The 22,500-nt window shown below is 29.1% G+C and overlaps 1 protein-coding gene across 1 annotated transcript; it reads left to right on the top strand.

Moving 5' to 3' along the window:
- The first annotated feature begins 564 nt into the window (after positions 1–564).
- On the top strand, positions 565–20,023 carry LOC113515610 (serine protease nudel). The gene is made up of 26 exons (XM_031912501.2): positions 565–675; positions 2,827–2,924; positions 3,960–4,064; positions 4,148–4,840; positions 4,954–5,020; positions 5,315–5,428; positions 5,628–5,875; positions 6,036–6,193; positions 6,884–7,011; positions 7,091–7,271; positions 7,796–8,139; positions 8,629–8,927; positions 9,237–9,352; positions 9,887–10,046; positions 10,127–11,135; positions 11,284–11,453; positions 12,150–12,263; positions 12,822–12,999; positions 13,095–13,520; positions 13,662–13,850; positions 13,926–14,076; positions 15,179–15,344; positions 15,829–16,029; positions 16,674–16,905; positions 19,063–19,188; positions 19,552–20,023. The coding sequence occupies exons 2-26, from the start codon at positions 2,843–2,845 to the stop codon at positions 19,868–19,870; spliced, it is 5,976 nt and encodes a 1,991-aa protein (XP_031768361.2). The 5' UTR covers positions 565–675; positions 2,827–2,842; the 3' UTR covers positions 19,871–20,023.
- The last annotated feature ends 2,477 nt before the right edge of the window (positions 20,024–22,500 follow it).

Here is a 22,500-nt window from a genome sequence, read left to right on the forward strand (position 1 = left end):
AGTTATCTCCTCAAAGCACTGAAGTCGCGATAATCCCCTTTGAAAGTTGTAGAAAATTATCATACGCAAATTTTCCTAAGATATTTCCATTTTTACAACTGACTTGTCACCTTTGTATAGACGATACAATAAAACTATTCGACCAATCTGAAAACATTCTTTTGTTGTTAAATTCTAAATGAAAATAAAAAAGATGAAAATGCCATATGATTTTTTTTTAATAATCGCAAGAGGTTGGCAAACGATGACTTACGTATCTTTAATGTATCAATGGTCAAAACTTATTCATATATTCATTGGCTTTAATTTTTATATACTTGTAGGTATTTGAATAATAAATAATTAAATTAAAAATCATACAATTATAATTCACTATTTTAGATTCTGTATTACTGTTTCAGATTAATTTCCTAATATTATTATCCATTTTCTGCTAAATGTATAAAAACACATTTAACAAGAACTGCATAACTGTATACACAAGTCTTTATATAATAAAAATAATAACATAACAAAATAATAAGTTCATTATTGAAACATTGATCATCAGCAAAATGAGCCAGTCGCAACTGCACCGCGCTGACAATGAGACTTCAAACTAAGTTATAGGAATAATTACCGTAATGTGCAATTGTGAAGTGAACCAGTGATTTTTATATTGCATTGCACATAATTGTAAGTACTCACTACTTTTACTTTATAATTGTGGCGATGTCATTTTCTTACATTAATTATGTTACACGTGTCTAATTCCGAACTAAGTAGAATTTGTACTGTGGTTTGTAGGCAAATAAGTGTGATACTTAATACTTTTTTTGGAAATATATTTTATCGAGTACACTCAGAGTAATAAAAACAGATATGGTCATGAATACAAATGTTAATATTGTGCTGGAATCGAACTCGCAACCATTGAAAGATGAGGCAGCATGTTCAACCGCTACCAATTAACAACTATGAAGATTACACCACATTAAATGAGACTCGATTGTTTAAGCTCATACATATGTAGACTGATCTAAACAAAATATGATCCTACGTAATACGTATATAGGTACATATAATATGTGTTTAAGACAAGCATATTCACTGTAATTTACAAATATCCCATTATTATTATAATTCAGTTTCGATTCTCAATGACATCTATACCATCTTGTAACGTGATACGTCAGAAAATATTATAATTTTATCAAACATTATCATAAACCCAATTTACAAATGCATAAAGACGAATCCCGAATAAAAATTACAAATATATAAAGACGAGTCCTGAATAAAAATGCTGCTCAATAACATTTGTTTAGCCACAATATTCATCAATTTGTATGTCTTCTCATACATTTAAATATAACTCAACTAATAAATGGAAAATAAGTAAACATTAATTTTATAGTAAATGTGTCTATTAAATGTTACAAATTATTTTAAGTAAAGAATACCGTTTTACTGTATTATGTATATTTTATTATCATTTTATTAGACATGTATGTAATAGATTGAAACCTAATAGGTGAATAACGTGCATAAATAGGACATTATTTAGGCAATATTTATATGTTTTAAAATTTTCAACCGATTTTAAAAGGAAGGAGATTCACATTTCAATTGTTTTTTTTATGATTGTTACCTTATAACTCTGTCAGTTCTAAACCGATTTGGAAAATTCTTTTTATTACCTGAAATGATATACTTGCAGATTGGTTTCATATACATTTTACCGAAACCAGCTCAATAGTTTAGCTATGAAATCAAAATAAATGGTTTTGCCACAACTGAAGTCATTTTTCATGTAAAACACTCCTTATTTCTTTTTTTTTTTTTGAGTAATTATTTTTATTTTACATTTCTAAATTTAATTCTCCATTAACATAAACTCCATTAAATCTAAAAAATAATTGTGTCAATGAACATATCTGCATTACAAAAACTGTTTTAGTAAATTTTTGAATGTAAATGTCATGACTGTCTTGCCTTCCTATGTACATTTTGAAAGGTTTTTCATAATTCCATGCGGAAATAGAAGAATATCTTTATTGATTTGCGTATTCGGAAATGAAAAATATGCGTACATCATAAATAATATCAAATTAAGGTTGGCAGTAATGTACTCGCATATTTCACTTCCCGCATAAGTATATTGGATGAAGATCAATTTTTCGACGTGAGTTTATTCACCCACCTCCTTGTAATTGGCAATAATAGACAATATACACCTACCTAAATATCAATTACCCATGCTATCCAAGACGACGTAGTGTGATAAGCTATTATTGATGATATTGAATTTCATAGTAATTTTTATATGTACTTTATAGGATTATTATAATATAAACGTTAATATATATTTTGTAGAAAAAACTGCCTACGATTTGTACGCCTATCATTCCGAAACTTTTGACTTAATGTTATTTAAAATATATAATTTATACTATGCCATAAAGTAACTCATCTTGCTACTTGTTATGCTTAGCAAACGAGTTGGCTACCACAATTCCACCTTGGCGAGGTTTTAAGAGGGACGTTGCTGTGCAACTCTCGACCATTAAGTTGTTGTAGTTGCCTCTTACAAGACTCACCGGAAAGAAAGAGATGGCATAATCAATACCAGAACCTAAAATAGATGGTGGCCTATGCCCTTCTTCCCAATTAGTATATGTGTACTTATTTTCAGAACAATTGGTTAAATTTTCATAGCGCCATGTGGTAACAAACTCCCTTAGTTTGAGTTTAATATTAAATAAATATTATAAAAAAAGTACAATAATATTTGTTAGTTATGAAAGACAATATTATCTGATATTTTCTACTATAATGTTATTACAGTTTTATTTTAGAGAGAATGAAGGAAAATATAAAAACGGAGAAAGACCACAAAGAATTACAAGGTCCTCCGATGTCTCTTGCGGAAACGGTGACAAATAGTGAGTATTAATTTAATCGTGTAGTATTGTGTGAAAGAGGATATAGCCGTAAAGAAAGTAAATATTGTAATAACTGAAAATAGAGATTGAATCAATAACGGGAATGTGGTAGTCGGTACACATATAGACTTTCACATTATTTTAAATTTGCATCAATATATTGTAGAGAAATAGAGCTTTTGCCATAAATAGCTGTCATAGTCTTATTATAATAAGCCATAATCTGCGAATTAGTAAATATTTTTGTCGTCATTTTTTTTTTATACCACTGAGGTGGCAAACAAGTATACGGCGCACCGGTACGCTACGGTAAGTGGTTACCGTAGCCTATGAACGCCTGCAATACCAGAGGTATTACGCGCGCGTTGCCAACCTGGAAGAAACTTCTTTACCCCCTTTTGAAGAACCCCATGCTGTAGTCTCTTGGAAAAACCTCGGCAGGGAGCTCATTCCATAACCTGAATCTTATTAATTGTGTTTTTATCAATCTAGAACCAATTTCCAATCATTATTATCAAAGAATTAATCACATATAATATCAATGAGCGAGCTCTAATATTAGTTTTATTTATGTGTCTATATAAATAATTAATTACCGATTAATGAATCGGTATTATTAATAATTAATACCGATTCATTAATCGGTAAATATGTTGCTAAGCTCCAAACTCAAGAACGGCTGGACCAATGCGAAAATTGTTTAAATATTTGTTGAAAATCGAGAAAGGTTCTAATAAAATGTAAATGCCTTTTATACCTTTACGTATATATTCTATATGCTTTATGCTACTGTATTTTACTTAATTTTTCTAATTGTCATTGTATATTTTTATGTTTTAATATAATAAAGATTTAAGTAAATAAATTAGAAAAAATATCCGGGAAAACGTAAAAACCCCCGTTTTTCTTTTTCCCATACAAACTATTCCTAGCCAAAACAGAATGCCACACTCGAATACCTTTTAACGAACGACTTTTTTTTTTACTTTCTTAATAACAATAAAATAAAATATTAAAATATTTTGATGTTTTTAGGTCGTCGTTTTACAAGAATACGAATATGTTTATGGCCGACAATTTTAATTATATTAGGTTTAATTGCAATCCTTGTAGCTATAAGGATATTACTATTAAATACAGGTAAACATATTTTTACATTTAACTGTATGTTACCAAAATACTTTCACAATTTTGTATTAACTTGGCATAAAATATAATTTCAGGTAATGTGACTACAACTGAAATAGTTTCAGTTAAATGGATAAGTCAATCAAATAAGATTTCAAATCAAACAATACAACAACATAATGGTAGAGTATTTTATCGATACCATAATGAAACAACTAAAATAAATCAGAAAAGAAAAAAGAGAAATCTTGCATCTATATATAACACATCAAGTAACACTTCAGAGGAAGCTGATAGATATAAATATATAGACATACATAAAGCTAGAGAAATTGTAACAAACTACGATGTAAAATGCACCGAAGAAAATAAAAATGAAATTTGCAAAAACCTCGTTACAAAACTAAAATTGCTTGCTGGCAGTAATAAACAAAAAAAAGAAAAAATAAATGATATAACTAAAGCACAACCTTATAAAGGAATAAACAGTGAAGATAATAAATATAAAGAAAATATGAATATTAATAACGTATCTGAGAAATTAAAACATAATGAATACTTTAATAAACCGACAGATATATCGAAACGAGAAACACGTCCCATGGATGGTCTTCCTGATATATCAAATGTTAATGTGGATCTAACTTATATGAATAAAGACAGACAGCCTTATATACATCCATATCAAGTAAATGCAGTGCCTCAATCAAACTATCCTCCACAAGTACCTTTGACAGAGTCTTGTTTATTAGCTCGCCTCTTAAAAGAAAACTATCCTTATTTGCAAGGTACAATAAAATAACAACAATTAAAAATGGGGATCATATTAAAAGAGAATATTATTAGTAAACTTATATTTTAATAATAAAAATGTATTTTATGGATGTATTTCTCATTGCAGGTTTATACGGTTCACCTGAAGGTTATATACCACCACAATATGGACACCCTGCTCAATTATATCATAGGTCTGTTAATTATTACTTTTAAGATCTCGTAATGGAATGGAATCTTTGCTTTTAAGCAAATTAAAAAAAAAACTTTATTTTCTTAATTTAATGCAAACAATCACTAATTTTAATTTTAATTCTAATTACACATTCCATTTTATATAAATAAAATGTGAAATTAGAATAAAACCTATCTTAGTCAAATAGTTAATTGATGTTTCAGGAAAAATGACCGTGAGTTTCGTAATCGATATTAAATTTATATAATTTCGATTAAAATATATTGATGATCTTCGATAAATTTTGTTTCAGTTATCCACCACCAGTTTCACCTAATATTTATCATAAGAGCCGTGAAGTGGAAATTCATAGACAAAATGTTCACCCCCAAGACGTCGATATCTTTATGAAATATTTTAACCCTAAGTACGATAAATAAATATTATGTTTATACATCATTATTTATTCTATTATACCATACATATTCTATATCTCATGTATTCTCATACTTTTTGACTATATTATAATTGAATTTAGTAAAGCAAACTAATCTAGTGACCAATCTATTGCACTCGGAAAACATTTTTCTCAAAAAATTAAATTTCTTTGTTGATTTTTTTTTTAGAAATAAATCAGATTCAGTGAAATTATCATCAGTTCCCTCCACTCGCGAAGCACGATGTCCTATCAGATTAATGTCGTGTGACAATGGAGATGATTGTGTTACTGAAAAACAATGGTGTGATGGAAATGTAGATTGTCCGGATGTTAGCGATGAAGCAAGATGTAGTTGTATTTTCAGAGTAGATAGGTCTAGAATCTGTGATGGATATTTAGATTGCCCATATGGAGAAGATGAAATGGGATGCTATGGTAATATAAAAATTTGTTATTTGGTAATGTAATATGCTAAGTGAATTATACTTCTTTTACTATGAGTACTTATTTATTGATGATTACGTTATTATTATATAAAATATTATAATTACTGCAAATTAGTATTTGAATGAAGCAAACATTTTTGCTATTCCAGGTTGCAGTGAAAATACGTTTAGTTGTGAAGATGTTGACATTAACTCACAAAGTTCTTGTTTTACAAAAGATCAAAGATGTAATAATATTATAGATTGCCCTAATCGTCGAGATGAACTAGACTGTAATAGTCTTTCACCTAGTTTACACCAAAAACCGGTAATGCATGCGTTTCTTTTTCTCTTTTTAAGCGAGAACACTTCTATTACCTCTACCTAATACCAACTATTGCAAACTATATATTTGTGCATTAATGGTTTGACCTGCTGGCATTTTGATCTCTCATCAATACTCTCTCATACACTAAAAATTTCTCAATCTATTAACATACTTCATTTATTGTTTAACTAAATACACTAATGTAAATGAATTAAAACAATATTGCTTTTTGTATTTTTTTTTATGATACATTGAATTGATACCATATACATGTATTGAGATAATTTGTACATAGTTCGCATGTAATTTATTCATCAAAATTATACACATTATCATACATTACATACAAAACTAGAACGAATTTAGTGTTATTATCCTTATATTCCTTATTTTCTTATACAATCTCAAGACTTATTCTTCCAAATTTTTCGGTTTCCTACAAAAATACCATTCAACCTTCAAACAAAACAATCGTTCAAACTCATTTGAATAAGACTGAAAAAGAAAGTTTAAAAGCCAATCCATGTCATAGAGCTTAAAGAAAGAAATTATTCGAGTGTGATTTGTATGCTATGCGACCTTTTTGTTATAGGTGCGGTTCTAAAGCTGCAGTAAACAAAAGCTTCAAAAATTACAACATCCTGTTTTTTTCTGAAATAAATTTATACGTAATATATTTTATCTTTTTAGGTATTTGCAATATCAAACACAGAAGGATTTTTACACAGGAATTTTAAGGGAAACTGGTACGCTGTGTGTAAAAATCCCTATATGTGGGCACACGATGCATGCCGTCGTGAAACAGGACTTGTGATTAGGTACCTATACATTACTACCATTCATTTAAAATTCGTATATTATTTGTTTTTTAATTGTTATATTTTTTTTTATCTTCAGGCCTCCTTTTATACAGATTGTGCCAATCGATCCGTTATTAAAAGTTAACTACTTGAATACAAATCCTGACGGCTTTATACATACAAGCGAAACATGTTTCAATTCATCTGCTATTTATGTGACCTGTCCCGACCTTCTATGCGGAACGAGAATGTTAACAAATTCACAGTTAATAAAAGAAGTAAGTACCTACTACTTTATAATGAAAATAAAAAATAATCATTGATGTAATTTAATCATATTCTTGAAATAATAAATGGATATAATGCGGTTTTAATCAATTCACCATTCTGGAGATCGTTATGGTTTTTAATCACTAAATAAATAATACATTAATACTAAATAACCAAGTAAATACTAGCCTCATACAGATAAATAGGTAGAAAATCTGTGTTTTTTAAATGAAATTCAACATGTTACTCGCCGATAATGTGGTTCTCTATAAATGAAAGAACTTTTGAAAATGATTAGTAATTTAGAGTATATTCCATTTATATGCTCCATTATGTACAAAAAATCATATCTTTCCTAAAGTAAAATTATGAATATTTCGTAATTAGATATTTCGTGACAGAAAACGGTTTCATCAATCCAGTTTTTGTGGCAATTAAACTTTCCTTTGAAGAAATAAATGATAGACAGCCAATCTTATAACGTTTTCGTTTTTCTTTATAATAAACACATTTTTTTTAAATCTTTTTATAGAACGTTGCTGCAGAAAATCATCTTTTTGGTCGAAATAAACGATTTCTTTTGAAAACTCATCCTTACGTTTTCTATAAAAATCCATCAAAAGGCCACTTAAGAAATCATACTAACCTGGAAAATAAAAACAACTTTCCAATTTTTGATTATAACAGAAGTGAAAAGGAAAATAAACTTAATAACATTAGGAAAAAAAGAGCTCAGAGTAGGGTGGTAGGTGGTAGACCTAGTCAACCCACTGCTTGGCCTTGGATGGCAGCAATGTACAGAAATGGAATGTTTCATTGTGGTGGAGTTATTATAACTGAAAAATGGATCATGTCAGCTGCTCATTGTGTTCATGAGTAAGTTTTATAATAATAATAATATTTAAACATTGATATAATATTTAATAGAACAATGCTTTATTGAGTATAATGCAACCTACCCTCTTTCCTAATTTATCCTAACTTATTTACTCTTTTTTTTTATTTATGATATCTATACATCTGGGATATTTAAGAAAAAAATAATATGAACGATATTTAAGAGCAATAGAAACTAAAATAATAAATTTTAGATTTTTATCTGTCGGTCTATCTGTTTCTTCTGGCCTCATGCAAAAACTTCTGTATTGAATAAGGTTTTCACAGGTTTGTTCCTGAAGACCTAATTTAAATCCTAATTTAAGTTATATCTAGACACGCCATCTAGAAGTGGTTTCCTACATTTAAATCCAACACGGTCTTATCCTAGTCTATACACAGAATTAACAAATCAATATTCTTATATATAAATCACATCAAGTAAATCTTTTTTAGTATGTAATATAATCTTGTTTGTACTGTTTACAGATTTTGGAACCATTACTTTGAGATACAAGTAGGTATGCTAAGGCGATTTTCTTTTTCACCCCAAGAACAAAATCATCGCATCACTAAAATCATAGTTAATCAACATTACAGTCAAATGGATATGAAAAACGATCTGTCTTTGTTAATGGTGGAAACGACTATTAAATTCAGCAGATGGGTTAGGCCAGTCTGCTTGCCTGGGCCAGATACGGCTGGTGCTGAATGGCTTTGGGGCCCACCACCAGGAATTGTATGCACTGCTGTTGGCTGGGGTGCAACTATAGAACATGGACCGGATCGTAAGTTTTACATTGAATTTAGTAATCATATTGAAATAAAAATTTTCGAAACTGAAAATAGGTACCACGAGTTAATAAAAATAATAATTTAAGTCCAGAAATAAGGAATACAATTCACTTGAACAAAAATAAATATTGCAACTTTAAAAGCCTACTTAACAATGTTTCCATTCCATTGATACAGATTACATGTCTTTCTTTATCTACTTAAATTATAAACTATTATGCTTACAGCATGTTTAGTTATGATAGCTTAAAATTTTACAACTTTGTGTAATATAATTATACCCAAATTTTTATTTTTAATAGCTGATCATATGCGAGAAGTAGAAGTACCAATTTGGAATAATTGTAAACACTCAGAAGATAGAGCTGGTAGAGAAATTTGTGCTGGTCCAGTTGAAGGTGGAAAAGACGCTTGTCAAGTGGGTACCTATTATTACCAATTAAATTTAGGTAGTAGATACTATTAACATTTATGCTTATTTAATATATTTCTCTAAAAGTTTGTTTTGTCATCCTTAACACTATTACTAATATTTATTACTGCGATTACTGATATACTTATATGATTCCAACATTTGGCACTTGGCATATTTAAAGAGTGGTGTATTTCCATCCCTCCGGAAATTATATATATATATATATATATATATATATATATATGCTGATGTGGTGATAATGATGACAGATATTTATGTATTGTCAGGTATTTAATTAGTTAATAAATATAACTAATTATAACATCAATTGCCTTCAAAACTTTATTGAATTTGCAATTTGTCAAACTACGAATATTATTTATTCATAATATTATCATTCATATTCATTCTCACCATTACTGATAAAATACTGGAATATGTTTACTATGTGAAGCTATATAATCCTATTAAAAATAAATTTAAAATAACTTTGCATATACCTTACGTAATAATATAAAGTATATTATATATGTATAGGGAGACAGCGGTGGACCACTCCTATGTAGAAATCCTTTAAATTCACAACAGTGGTATGTAGCTGGAATAGTAAGTCACGGTGACGGCTGTGCGCGCAAAGATGAACCTGGCGTTTACACCAGAGTTAGTATGTTCATTAAATGGATTAGAAGTAATACTTGTAAGTAATATTTTAATATAATGAAATTAATCAAAATTTACTTTATATATTTGAATAAATATAATATTGTCTAATTTTAGTATCAACTTCTTTACCTGCAATTCAACCAAAACAAGAGTGTCCAGGGTATAGATGCAAATCTGGAATTTTGAAATGTCTTCCTAATAAAAGAGTTTGCGATAAAATTGTTGATTGCCTTAATGGAGACGATGAAATTAATTGTAAAGAAACCCGAGCTTTCGAAAACATATTTTTCAGCAGAATGACTGTTAATGAAAATATAATAGATACTAATGATGAAGTAGAAAAGGGTGAAAGTCTATTCCATACGAAGGAAAGTAAAAAACATGACAAAAATCGTGAAGCAAATCCATCTTTTTTAGAGGCATCAACATTGGAAATGTCGATTTCTAAAACCTCAGAAAATTTTGAGAGTTCTGAAGAGCAAATAACTATGAATCCTGAAAAAATTACATTTAGGGAAATTGAAAGTACTAATAGAGGAGATATAACGACATTTAGTACTACATCTTCTGATGAATCTTTAGAATCAATTGCTACAGTTTTAGATGAAGAAGTAAATAAAGAAGATTTTACTACAAGTACTCCGCAAAACGAATTATCCACTAATATGGTTATGGTTACAACCGTTTCTGAAAAAAATGATCAATTAAAACATGATATGAATACAAACATACATAAAATGGAAGTAAACAAATCAGATATTACCTTAACAGATAAAAATAAGCCAAACACAAAAATTACAGAAATCGACGCATTACATCATCATCATCACCACAATACAAAAGACGATGAATTGGAATCAGAATCTTTAATAGTAGAACTTCTCCCAAATTTGACTCACGCACAGTCATTACATGAAATTTCCGATAGAGAATTACAAAAAAATAAAGATTTAGAATTTTCAGAAAAGAACATTACGATTCATTCGAATACGTCAAAAACTCTTCCTAATCTCAATCAACATACTAATATTAGTAATAAGATTGAAGGTTTGGCTTTGTCCGAAATCCATCCAGCGAAAGTAAGAAAAAAGCACCTTATTCCTGAAGAATTTGAATGTCGTCAGTAAGTATATCTCCTTCATATGTCTTATGTGATAACATGAATTCCTTTCGAAGCAAATAGGATATTAATCTCTAAAGTTACAAAATTTAATTTTACTAATATTAAACTACTTTATACTATATTTATAAGATTTCTGTGTAATTTGTAGCATAAATCAAATTATACCATACCATTACCGTTGTGATCAAAAAGCAGATTGTGAGGATGGTACAGATGAATTTGATTGCTCTTGCATAGATTATATTTCCACGTTTGATAAAAAACTTCTTTGTGATGGAGTTTTTGATTGTGCTGATGGCCAAGATGAAATCGATTGTTGTAAGTATCATATTCGTAAATATTGAATACACGTACTTTAATTTCAGTGGAATATTTTTACTAGCTTTTAACAACCTTACATAAATATAAATTACAGACAGGAACAGCACCATAAATATCACAAAACTTAAGTATTATGTGTCTGTACTATGCACACCAAAACGCAACCTTGTTTTCTGTCTAAAGAGAATCACTTGAACACTGTTAATAACTTATTAAAATTGTTCTATACATTGTTAATTTTCCCCATTTCTTAAAAAATCTCTGGAGATAAATTCATTTCCATCATCACTTCCTACATCACACTGCTACAATTTAAGTGCACTACTATGTTGTATTATCATATTATTTATGTCTTTAATCCACAATATAAAACCTTTTATTCGTTTAGATAATATACTCATATTATCAATGCATTAAATAAAATTCATGATGATACGCGACTCTATCAATGAAATTTTCTTAATTTTACATTATGTTACACTATCCATAGGCTATTTCTTTTCTGAATACTGTCTGAACTGGTCTAGTTTCCTAGAATGATGTTACGTTACGTTATTACTATATATTATTTAAGTCATAAACCTTTAAATCAATATTCCATATCCATAACACAAACCTTAAGTAGATAGAAAAGTTTACATACGTTTTTTAATAGTTAATTTTACCAAAATGTGTTTTATTATTTTATTTCAGATAGTTGCGCTGATAATCGATTTTTATGTAGACAAAGTAAAATTTGTTTACCCATAAAGAATGTATGTGATGGCAAATCACAATGTCCTCAAGGCGAAGACGAATTAGATTGCTGTGAGTATTAGATTACGTAATCTAAATTGAATGCTATTTGCAAAATAATATAGCTACTCGTATTGACATATTATACAAAAAATAGTAGGCTACTCATTTTATCCTGACATATGGTTTAAAAAGTTAAGAAAGCTACACAATCGCACCAATTACTTGGTCCTCAAGTTATGATTTCTTCGATTTGTGATTTCTTATACGTGTCCTGTGTAATACTTTATGTACCAAATGTTCGTTACTCGATATCACAGAATTATTCCTGTAAATATTTATGGGCACAATCCAGGGCACCTAGGCTCGATCACATTTTAAAAAATTCGTTTCCTAAATTGTACCTATTAGGAATTGAACTCTCTCTGATTCAGTTCCATGGCTTTACGTAACGTGTTCACACATAGTGGTCACCAAGATAACTTTTGTATTTATTCGATCGTATTGCTTCCAATCTTTTATAAACTATAAATCGTGTAACAAAAATGTTTGACAAGTTTCATATGAATTTACATTTTGTATATATGTCATCTTTATATATTTGTATGGCTAAATATACTTTATTTTCAGTCGCTCTTTCGAATGGAAAATATTTATCATATGAATTTGATGACAGACCTAAAATTAGTTTGGAAGGTTTTTTGACAAAGAAACATAATAACGACTGGCATATTGTTTGTGAAGATAATTTATCAAATGAACAACAAGAACAAGCAGCAACACATATATGTAGATACTTAGGATTCAGGTATTTTATAATTTGATATTTGAATTTTGAAGATATTATTATAACGGTAATAAAATAATATTTCTGGTCTGGTTACTATATTTTGGTCTTTTCAGCTCTGCAAATAGATTTTATGTAAAAAATGTTAACCTTAAAAACAATGAACATTTAAATTACAAATTGGCATCTGGTAAACGAACTAAAAGAGAACTCAAAGATGTGCCCGTTCATTTTGCATATAAAGCTGCTAATAATAACGAACATAACGTTGCCAGACATATTGTTATCGATGAACCACAATTAATTAAAGAAGAGTGTATACCTAATGTGACAAGAACCTGCATGGCTATATACGTATATTGTGATTATTCTTTATACAACCATGAGGTAGTCCAAAACCTTTACAGAGAAGTGGATTCATCTACAGTTCAAACTTGGCCATGGGTAGCCAAAGTTTATGTAGATGGATTTTATAAATGTTCTGGGGTATTGGTAGACACCTTATTGGTTTTAGTGAGTCATTCCTGCCTTTGGGATTCATTGTAAGTATATTAAAAGCAGATTTAATATTATTTCTTACAAAATTTGTCATAAGAACCAATGACGAATATCTTATCGTGTACATTATTTATTTGATACTATATTTTAATACATATTGATTAAACCATTTATTTCATTTTTAGATTAGAACAACAGCATATTTCAGTTATACTTGGATCCCATAGAACTTTAAATGCAACGAATGGGCCATATGAACAAATATATGAAGTGATCTCAAAAACGGAACTCTATCGTAGCAAAGTAATTCTATTAAAAATAAAAGAGCCAGCATTTTACTCGACTATGGTAAAACCTATGATTGTTACATCAGCGTAAGTTTTTATTACTTTTTCTTTGGTATTTTTATTTAAAATAAAAACGTTTATATAAAATTTACGTTATTTCAGTAATATCCAAGACGAAGATAATCATATTTGTGTAACAATCGGTCAAGACGAGAATAATTCAACAGTCAGTGTATTCTTAAGAGAAACAAAAGAAAATTGCAATTCTCACAATAGATGTTTCGTTCGGTTATCTAAGTCTAGCATTTGCCCTGTAAGTATATTGCTTTATAAATAGGTACACTAACAATAACAGTGTTTTAATAACAATGACAAAATATTATTTGTTAACATAATCCAGAATGTAGCAAAGCTTAGAGTACTAAGTATAACGATTTTAACTTTAATAATTTCTTCAATACTCCTATATAAAAATATATTTTAACCGATAAAAATCAAATATCAAAAAATATTAGTAACCTATAAATAGAAATCAATAAGAATGTGTAGATTAAATGAGATTAATAATTACAAAGTAAAATATGATGCGAGAGAGATGCCATCCCAAAACATTATATTATTACAATGCGTCTTCCATTGAAAACTTTAGATATTAGAAATCTTTCTTAGAAATTCCCAAATCAAAATTAAGAGAAATACAGGAAATGTAGCATTGTCTTCTCTTATAAAAGGGTAAAAAGGGTAAGGGTACTTAAGTAGTAAGTGACACATGTGGCAGCCCTCACAAACAAATTCCGATTTGCCAGTGTTACTAGGCGCTTGGTCAGATTGTATATTTTAAAAGCACCAAAGTGTATAAAATTACAAATATAACACTGTCATCTCTCTATATTTTTAATATCTAAAATGGAAGCTGTAACTTATATTTATTTACTACAAGCGCTAATCGACTCTGGCAACTGCGTGATTTATGATAAAAAAATATGCTATGTCTTAAGAAATGTTTTTTCCGTATTCCACATTTAGTACCAAATATAAATATATATTTACAAGTTTAAAGAACCATTACAAAATTTAATCCAAAAATAAAATTTATCTTTTTGTTTTATTATATTTTTCGTTCCGTAAAATCATTAACTATCCAGTGAAGAAATTTCTTTGCAAAAAATATAAATTAGACATCTTAAAAATTCTTCTTGGGGAATTTCCTTTATTCTCAAATCCAATATTTATTATTTATATATTTTTTAGATTATTTATATATTGTTTTCTTTATATTGTTAAATGTCTCTTATTCAACAATATAAAGTTATGATCATCTTCTTTATTGTTTATTTACGTCTTTACTGTAAAGAAGTTGTTATGCCTACTGAAATCAATTCTTTGGATAATATATATTATTAATATTCTTGCAGGCAGGTATGAATTCTCATCAGCAATGGGCTGGCATAATAAGTTGCCACACAGAACAAGGCTGGTATCCTGCTGCATCATTTGTTGACAGCAGAGGGGAATGCGGTCTTGGAGAGCATATTAATGCAAATAGTATAGAAAATATAAAAGCAGAAATAAAACATTTTGGTCAGTACTCAAATGAACAAAGTCATATTTTTATAATACTCTATTATATAAGTTCACATAAAGAACATTTTTATCAATTGTTCATAAGTAGGTATGTATATTTATACTGATTAGGATTTTTTTATATATTTGTACAAAAACAAAGTAGGTATTTAATTATATTTATCAATTAATTATCACTGGAATCTCAAGACATAGTAACATGCTTCGAAATGAGCCTCGTTCGCTGTACCATAGTCTAGTATAACTACTCCCGAATCCTTGGCAGATAGTTATTTTCTACAGCTGTATTTTTGTAGAATTAGATAGTATTATGTTTAGAGCTATATATATATATATATATATATATATATATATATATATATATATATATATATATATATATATATATATATATATATATATATATATATATATATGTTATATTTAACATCCTACTATAAATATATGATAAAAATCTAAGTAAACCTAATTATAATTATAGGTAATAAAGATTTGTACGAGCCCAATAAACAGATAGTCGAGAAAACATGTGACGGCGTAAGGTGCAGCCGTGGACGTTGTATAAAAATGCTTCACGTGTGTAATGGAGTGAAGGACTGTGAAGATGGGCAAGATGAGTCTGAACAGGCGTGTGGAAAAAAAACGCAGATATGTCAAAACGACCCTCATCATAGGGGATGTGGTAAGGTTTTATTAAACTTTTATAGTTGCGAATTATATTCAATATTTATTTATTTACACCATACTTTATACATTAAATGTATCATATCAACTTATATAAAGCCTATTTATATATTCTTATGCACTTCAATGAAATAAATAATTTATTTGATTCAACTACCCACATCATTTATTACGTAAAATAAATTTCAAAATATACTCTATGAAATATAAAAAACAATTATCAGTATTACTCACAGAAAACATATTTTTCATAAATTCTTAAATAAAAAGTAAAAATCTCTGTGATATAAATACAATTATAGATTGTATCAATCCCTAAAGGAACGTCCCTCAATTTATTTTAAGTGACTATCAGAACATTATTAGATCGCTTCGTAGATTAATAAGAAGAAATACAATAAACAACACTTCAGAAATCATTTCGAATGAATTGTATCATGAATGTTATAGAATTTTCTTATTGAATCTATTATAACTCTTATCGAAATATTATAATCAAATTTCTAATAAATTAGTATACGTTCATATACACCACTTTATCCAACACTTATATAAGATTTATTTACTCGCAATTTCTTCCATGCGAAATTATACACATGAATGGAATCAATAACAGAACGATGTATTAATTTATAATTCTAGAATGTTCTTCGGGTCAACTGAGATGCCATAACGGCAAATGTATTCCTAAACAATTATTCAATGATGGTCGTGATGATTGCGGTGATCGAACCGACGAGCCCGAGCATGTTATCTGTTCCGGCTACTTAGCTAGAGTTATGCCTTCTGGATTATGCGATGGCATCCTTCACTGCGAAGACAGGAGTGACGAAGATCCTATGTTCTGTAAATGCTATGCTAAAAGGACATACCAGTGAGTACTTACCTATCTACATGTATATGGTGTGTAATTTCCGTAAGAAGTTTTAATTTTTTTTTTATACTACTTAGAATGGCAAACAAGCTGACGGCCCACCTAATGGAAAGTGGTAACCATCGCCTATAGACATGAGCAGTACCATGGGCATAACAGAGTATACTATTTCGCCCATGATACCCCCCATGCGTTGTCATTCCTGAGGGCTCAGGTGTTATTCCTCTGTACCATGTAAATTCATGCCATATCCCACCCTTCAAACTGAAACACAGCCACGCAAACACAACTGCTTTACGGTTGAAACACGAATGGGACAGAGGTACCCAAGCATACGATTTTTGTACAAAGTCTACCTCTGGTGAGGTATTAAAATTATTAGGCGCAATATAATGTGAAGTTGGATTTTTTGTTTGGTATTATAATATTTATTATAATTGTTGTAATATTGCTCTAAAGGCTCAACCCAGCATTACTATTTTTTGACCTGGTTAATCTATACAACTTACTCATATAAATGGAGTTTCGGATACAGCTTGTGTTGAAATCGTTACTTACATAATCTTATAAATGTTTACGGTGTGAAATTAAAATGATCGGTAGATTAGAAAGATCAGAATAAGAGACAATAAAATGTCTGCTAACCTAAAAAATTTTAAACGCTAGAAGGCAGATGATGATGACTCACCTTAAATACCTTACGTTTGTGCTATTATTTGGGGTCAACGATTGCGTTGGCCCCAAATAATTATGTACAAATATGATGGATAAGTCAATGATTAAGCCCAATATAAGCCATTTGAAAATCTATGAAAGAAAAATATTAAGATAAACGGGTTGATAATAAAAATGCTTAATATTGGAGTTCTCTTTTATCTCATCTTCATCAGTAGGAAAACATAAAGACGAATGACAAAATTGTAAAAACATAAGAACAATAGAAAATCAATATAATAATATAAAAGACGAAATATGAAGGCCAGTAATATAAAAGACGTATTATGATGGCCAGTAATATGCCACAAAGAATATTTTTTACTTTGTATATTAAAATAAATTGTACAGTAGCCGCAGTATTCATTATAAAAATATTTGCCAAGAGTTTATTCAATTAAATTCAAATTCCAGACGTCCCTACAAAATGTATCTTATTTTTAGGAATATGCTGTTAAAAATTAATATTGTGGAAGCTGGAATTTAGTACTTTATGGCTGTGTGAATTTTCTACATCATTTTAAAAGAGTTTACAATATAATATAATTTGAAATGACGCTTATATTTTATAAGGCACTCTAAAGGTTTTAATACTATAGCAAAATATTTCCAAGATGATATTTTTATAAATAATCGTTAATGCATCGCTTGTGTTGTACTAAAAAGTCAGAAGCAAATAGTAAAAATATTTTATGAAGCGACATAAAAATGTACTTTACGTTCATCACTATATATTTAGTTCATGTAACTTTTCTTTAAAATAATTATAAAATTGTTATCCTGCCTTAGAGAATTTAAACCAAGCTATTAAATTAAAAACTTTTATTTTTCAAATGAGCTTGAACTTGTATCCTTTAGCAAATCAACAATAATTGCCAACTTTTGTCCACAAACTCATGCTTTCAATGAAGCTAAATTTAAAATCAATTAAAATTTATATTATAAATACCTGCTGTAATTATGCAGCTCGTTAAATTAAACCCTTTTAATGATCACAACATATGATACTAAAATAATATTATGAGAAAATTAATTAAAATATATAAAAGCGTTAGTATTTAGACATGTCCTCTGAAGATAGGATGCTGGTTTTAGTGATACCAATTTACAAGTAATGAGGTACTATTCACTAACTTATAGCCGTGTAGGTCCCGGCATAGAATAGGCCATTCCTTACTTTCCCGTGGCTGTCGTAAGAGGCAACTAAGGGGGCTTATGGTGGAGGGACGAACAAGCAGCATCCCTCTTCTCATCTCATCGGTGATGTTTTATCACCGAAAGCCAAACTGCGGTTGCCAACTCGCCTGCCAAGCGTGGTGACTACTGGTAACCCCCCCCCCTTACGGGGGAAGCTATGTTCTGTAGTGGATAGTTAACGACTAGTACAATAAAAAAAAATCAATAAGTTAATATTTGATTCTATTATTTTCTGACCTTTTATAGATGTGGTAAAATAAGTGAAGTAGACCATTGTGTGGCTCCAGACATGGTGTGTGATGGTGTGCGAGATTGTCCTAATGGCGAAGATGAATCAACTTGTATCGGTTTACATGGACCATTTGGAACACCGTAAGTTTTATAGATTATTTTAGCAAACATAAAATTTATAATCTTTTTGTAATAATCAAAATATTCACTTTTAAAACTAGGAATACTTTTTTATTTTTTATACTACTTCCTCTAATTTATTTTTGTCGTGTACTCATGATTTGAATAAAACAAGAGGGTTTGTCAAAAATTAGAACAAATATCCAAATATTACATTACTTCATAATTCTACACCTTAAAACTAGTACCTACCATTTTTTTATAAGTCTCGATATCTTTTCAAAAATAACAAATAATTTAATAAAATAAAATATTAATTAAATTTTAATACATTACTTATATCGTGTTTATACAATCGTATTTAATATATTTTTTTTACCATAGATACGGCACAGGGCAAGTTATTATTCGATCCCACGGAGTATGGCGTACAAAATGTTACCCGACACAAAACCATACAAAATCAGAACTGGAAGCAATTTGTAAAGAATTAGGTTTTATAAGTGGTCATGCAAAAGAAGTTGAACCCATCGACAAACTTACTCCATATCCACATAACAGCATTTCAGTAGATCCCTTTAGTACCATAGTGCTAAATAATAATACGAAATTAAAATTAAGGAATACACAAGAGCCATTAGCAAAAGGTCTTTATGATGGGAAATTAGAAAATTGTCATCCAGTTTTTATAGAATGCCTCTAGTAAAGTAAAATACGATTAATTTATATCTATATATGAATATATATAAAAATTGAAGAAATCTAACAGCAAACTTGTTGTATTTCATTGTTATTCTAATTTAAATGTATGTTTTTTTATTTATTTCATTAATAAATTATTGTATTTTTAAATAAATTTGCATTTTATATTATTGAGCAAATTTATTTTTAACCGAATTAAAAAATAAGGGGTTCCCAGTTTGGTTGTATTTTTTTTATGTTTATTACCTCATTAGTTCGTCAGTTGTAAACTGACTTCGAAAATTCTTTCTCGTTTGAAAAGATACAACCTACAGATTGGTTCCATACAAATTTAATCAAAAACGATTCATTACTTTTTGACTAACACAATTTAATTATTAGTGTTACTTTTCTTTTAAATTGTGTACTAAGTAACTTATTTTTTAACGCCACCTACTGGCACATTTGCTTAATATCTGCACAATGCTTGTCACTCAAAGCCTTACTACACAATCCTCTTTATCTATACAAATATGTTTTCAGCAAAATAGCCAAGAAAGAACTACTATGTAATGTAATATATGCTCACAAGAGGGCGTAGAACGTAGTATATGGTTTCTACAAAATGTTATTCTTTCAATGAGTCTTGAATAGTATTATAGTTCATATCATAAGAAGAAATCTATATAGGACTGCAATATTATTACTGTTTAAAGTTTTTTATCTTTATTTTTTATTTTTATTACGTTCAGTTTGAAAATTTATTGACACAACAACATAACGTAGATACTTACCTACTTTGTTCTAACTGTAAACAACAAGTTACAGTATGGAAAGTCTTTTTTTTTTCAAAAGTGTTTTAACTTACTTTACAGATAAATTATATTACAGGTATCTTCACAACACATAGAGAACAATAAATTTATTATTATTAATTTTGAACAATGAAACTAATTCGGTATTAGTAAAAATTAATAACCAAATTTTTTATAAATTGTGAAAAGTGGAAATTATTGTGATAGATGAAAGATATAAAAATGTAACTTTGTTATTTTCATTATATAATCTAAAAGGAAAATTTCGAATAATATGTGACGACACCACACCCGGAATGCCTGCTCTCAATCGCGATCTAGGGTTGCCAGGTGACAATGGGTGCGATAAATTTCCTCTAGTCATGCTTTTTTTAGGTTTTACATGATAACATACGATAGCTTAGAAAACTGGCTGAAAAAAACATAGTTCCATTTAAAAAATGAATGAAAATTTATTTCAATAATCCACAGCACTTACATATACTTAGTTTGCAAGTTATAACAACATTAAAAAAGATATAGAAAAAAATTAATATTTAGAGTAATATAATACACAAACACGCGCAAAACGTTTACAAATTTCTTTTCGATAAAACCTACACTTATGAGAGGAAAAGGTTTGTTAGTAGTGCAGGTCTAAAAACGCCATTGCTAGCAAATATATTGCTATACAGCGTATTTCAATAATGCAGGCGAGACTACCATTCTACCTTTCACCCTTTAAAAAATACACATACTAATTGAAAATTAATTCTTTTCTTATTTCTATTCTTACAAAAAATAGCCGGAAGTAAATTAGCCGCTAAGATGTGGTTAGCTGAAAATAAACAACCTAGGTGCATTGTATTATGTTTTCACTCATCTTTCATTTTAACCAAGTTTCATTAAAAAGCCTTATAGCTACAAAGATATAAGCAAACTGTGGTGACAATTGGCTGGTCACATAGCCAGAAGAACCGATAACCGATGGGGAAGTAAGGTTCTTGTGTGTCGAGCCGGTACATGCAAACAGAGTGTAAAACGACCCCCTACCAATCGGAGTGATAACCTCAAATGTATTGCAGGAAATCAGTTTAGGCGGATGAGTCGGAACCTGTCTACATAACAGTCTATGGGCAAGGCCTATATTCAGCAGATATCGGCTGATTGATACGATGATGATAACTACAGAAATCAGCAGTAGAATCTTTACCTACTACAAGATTTGAAAAAAAAAAATTAAATACAAATTGTGCAAGGACTGCCTTGATTAAAAATTGTGGAAGGTGAAAACAGTTCGAGGAGGCCTTTACCCAGCAGTGGGATACCACAGGCTATGAATGATGATGACAATACAAATGACTCAATATGCCATTATAAATTACCAAATACATATATATACATATATAAATACATATTGCATGGAAGGATTAGTTTCCGTTACTTCTAGCAATTTCACACTGAATTTCTGTGCACTTTTTATATATTCATCTAATAATAAGACACTTGAGTCAAAATAAAATAAAATTAAGATCATTATGGGAATTAAAACTATAAAAAGTCTGATATTTCAAAACTAGTTTTAAATGTTACTTTTTAATAGAATACAGAAAGTTACAGGTCAGTAAACTTGCTCGGGTTAACGCAGGTTCACTAACAAATCGACTCGTTTTGTTAATGTAAAGCTATAAATTAAACAAACCGTTCTCTTCGTTCATATCAATATATCAAGATTAGAAATATTATTATACAAAATATAAAATTCTGCTACTGTCACAATGACAGTAGCAACAAATGATTGTTAATTTTCTAAAAGTGAAGTAGTTTGGTTTTGTTTTTATTGCAAAAACTACTCAAC

This window comes from Galleria mellonella, unplaced genomic scaffold, assembly GCF_026898425.1.
Source record: "Galleria mellonella isolate WM207_F2 unplaced genomic scaffold, CSIRO_AGI_GalMel_v1 utg173, whole genome shotgun sequence".
NCBI lineage: Eukaryota > Metazoa > Arthropoda > Insecta > Lepidoptera > Pyralidae > Galleria > Galleria mellonella.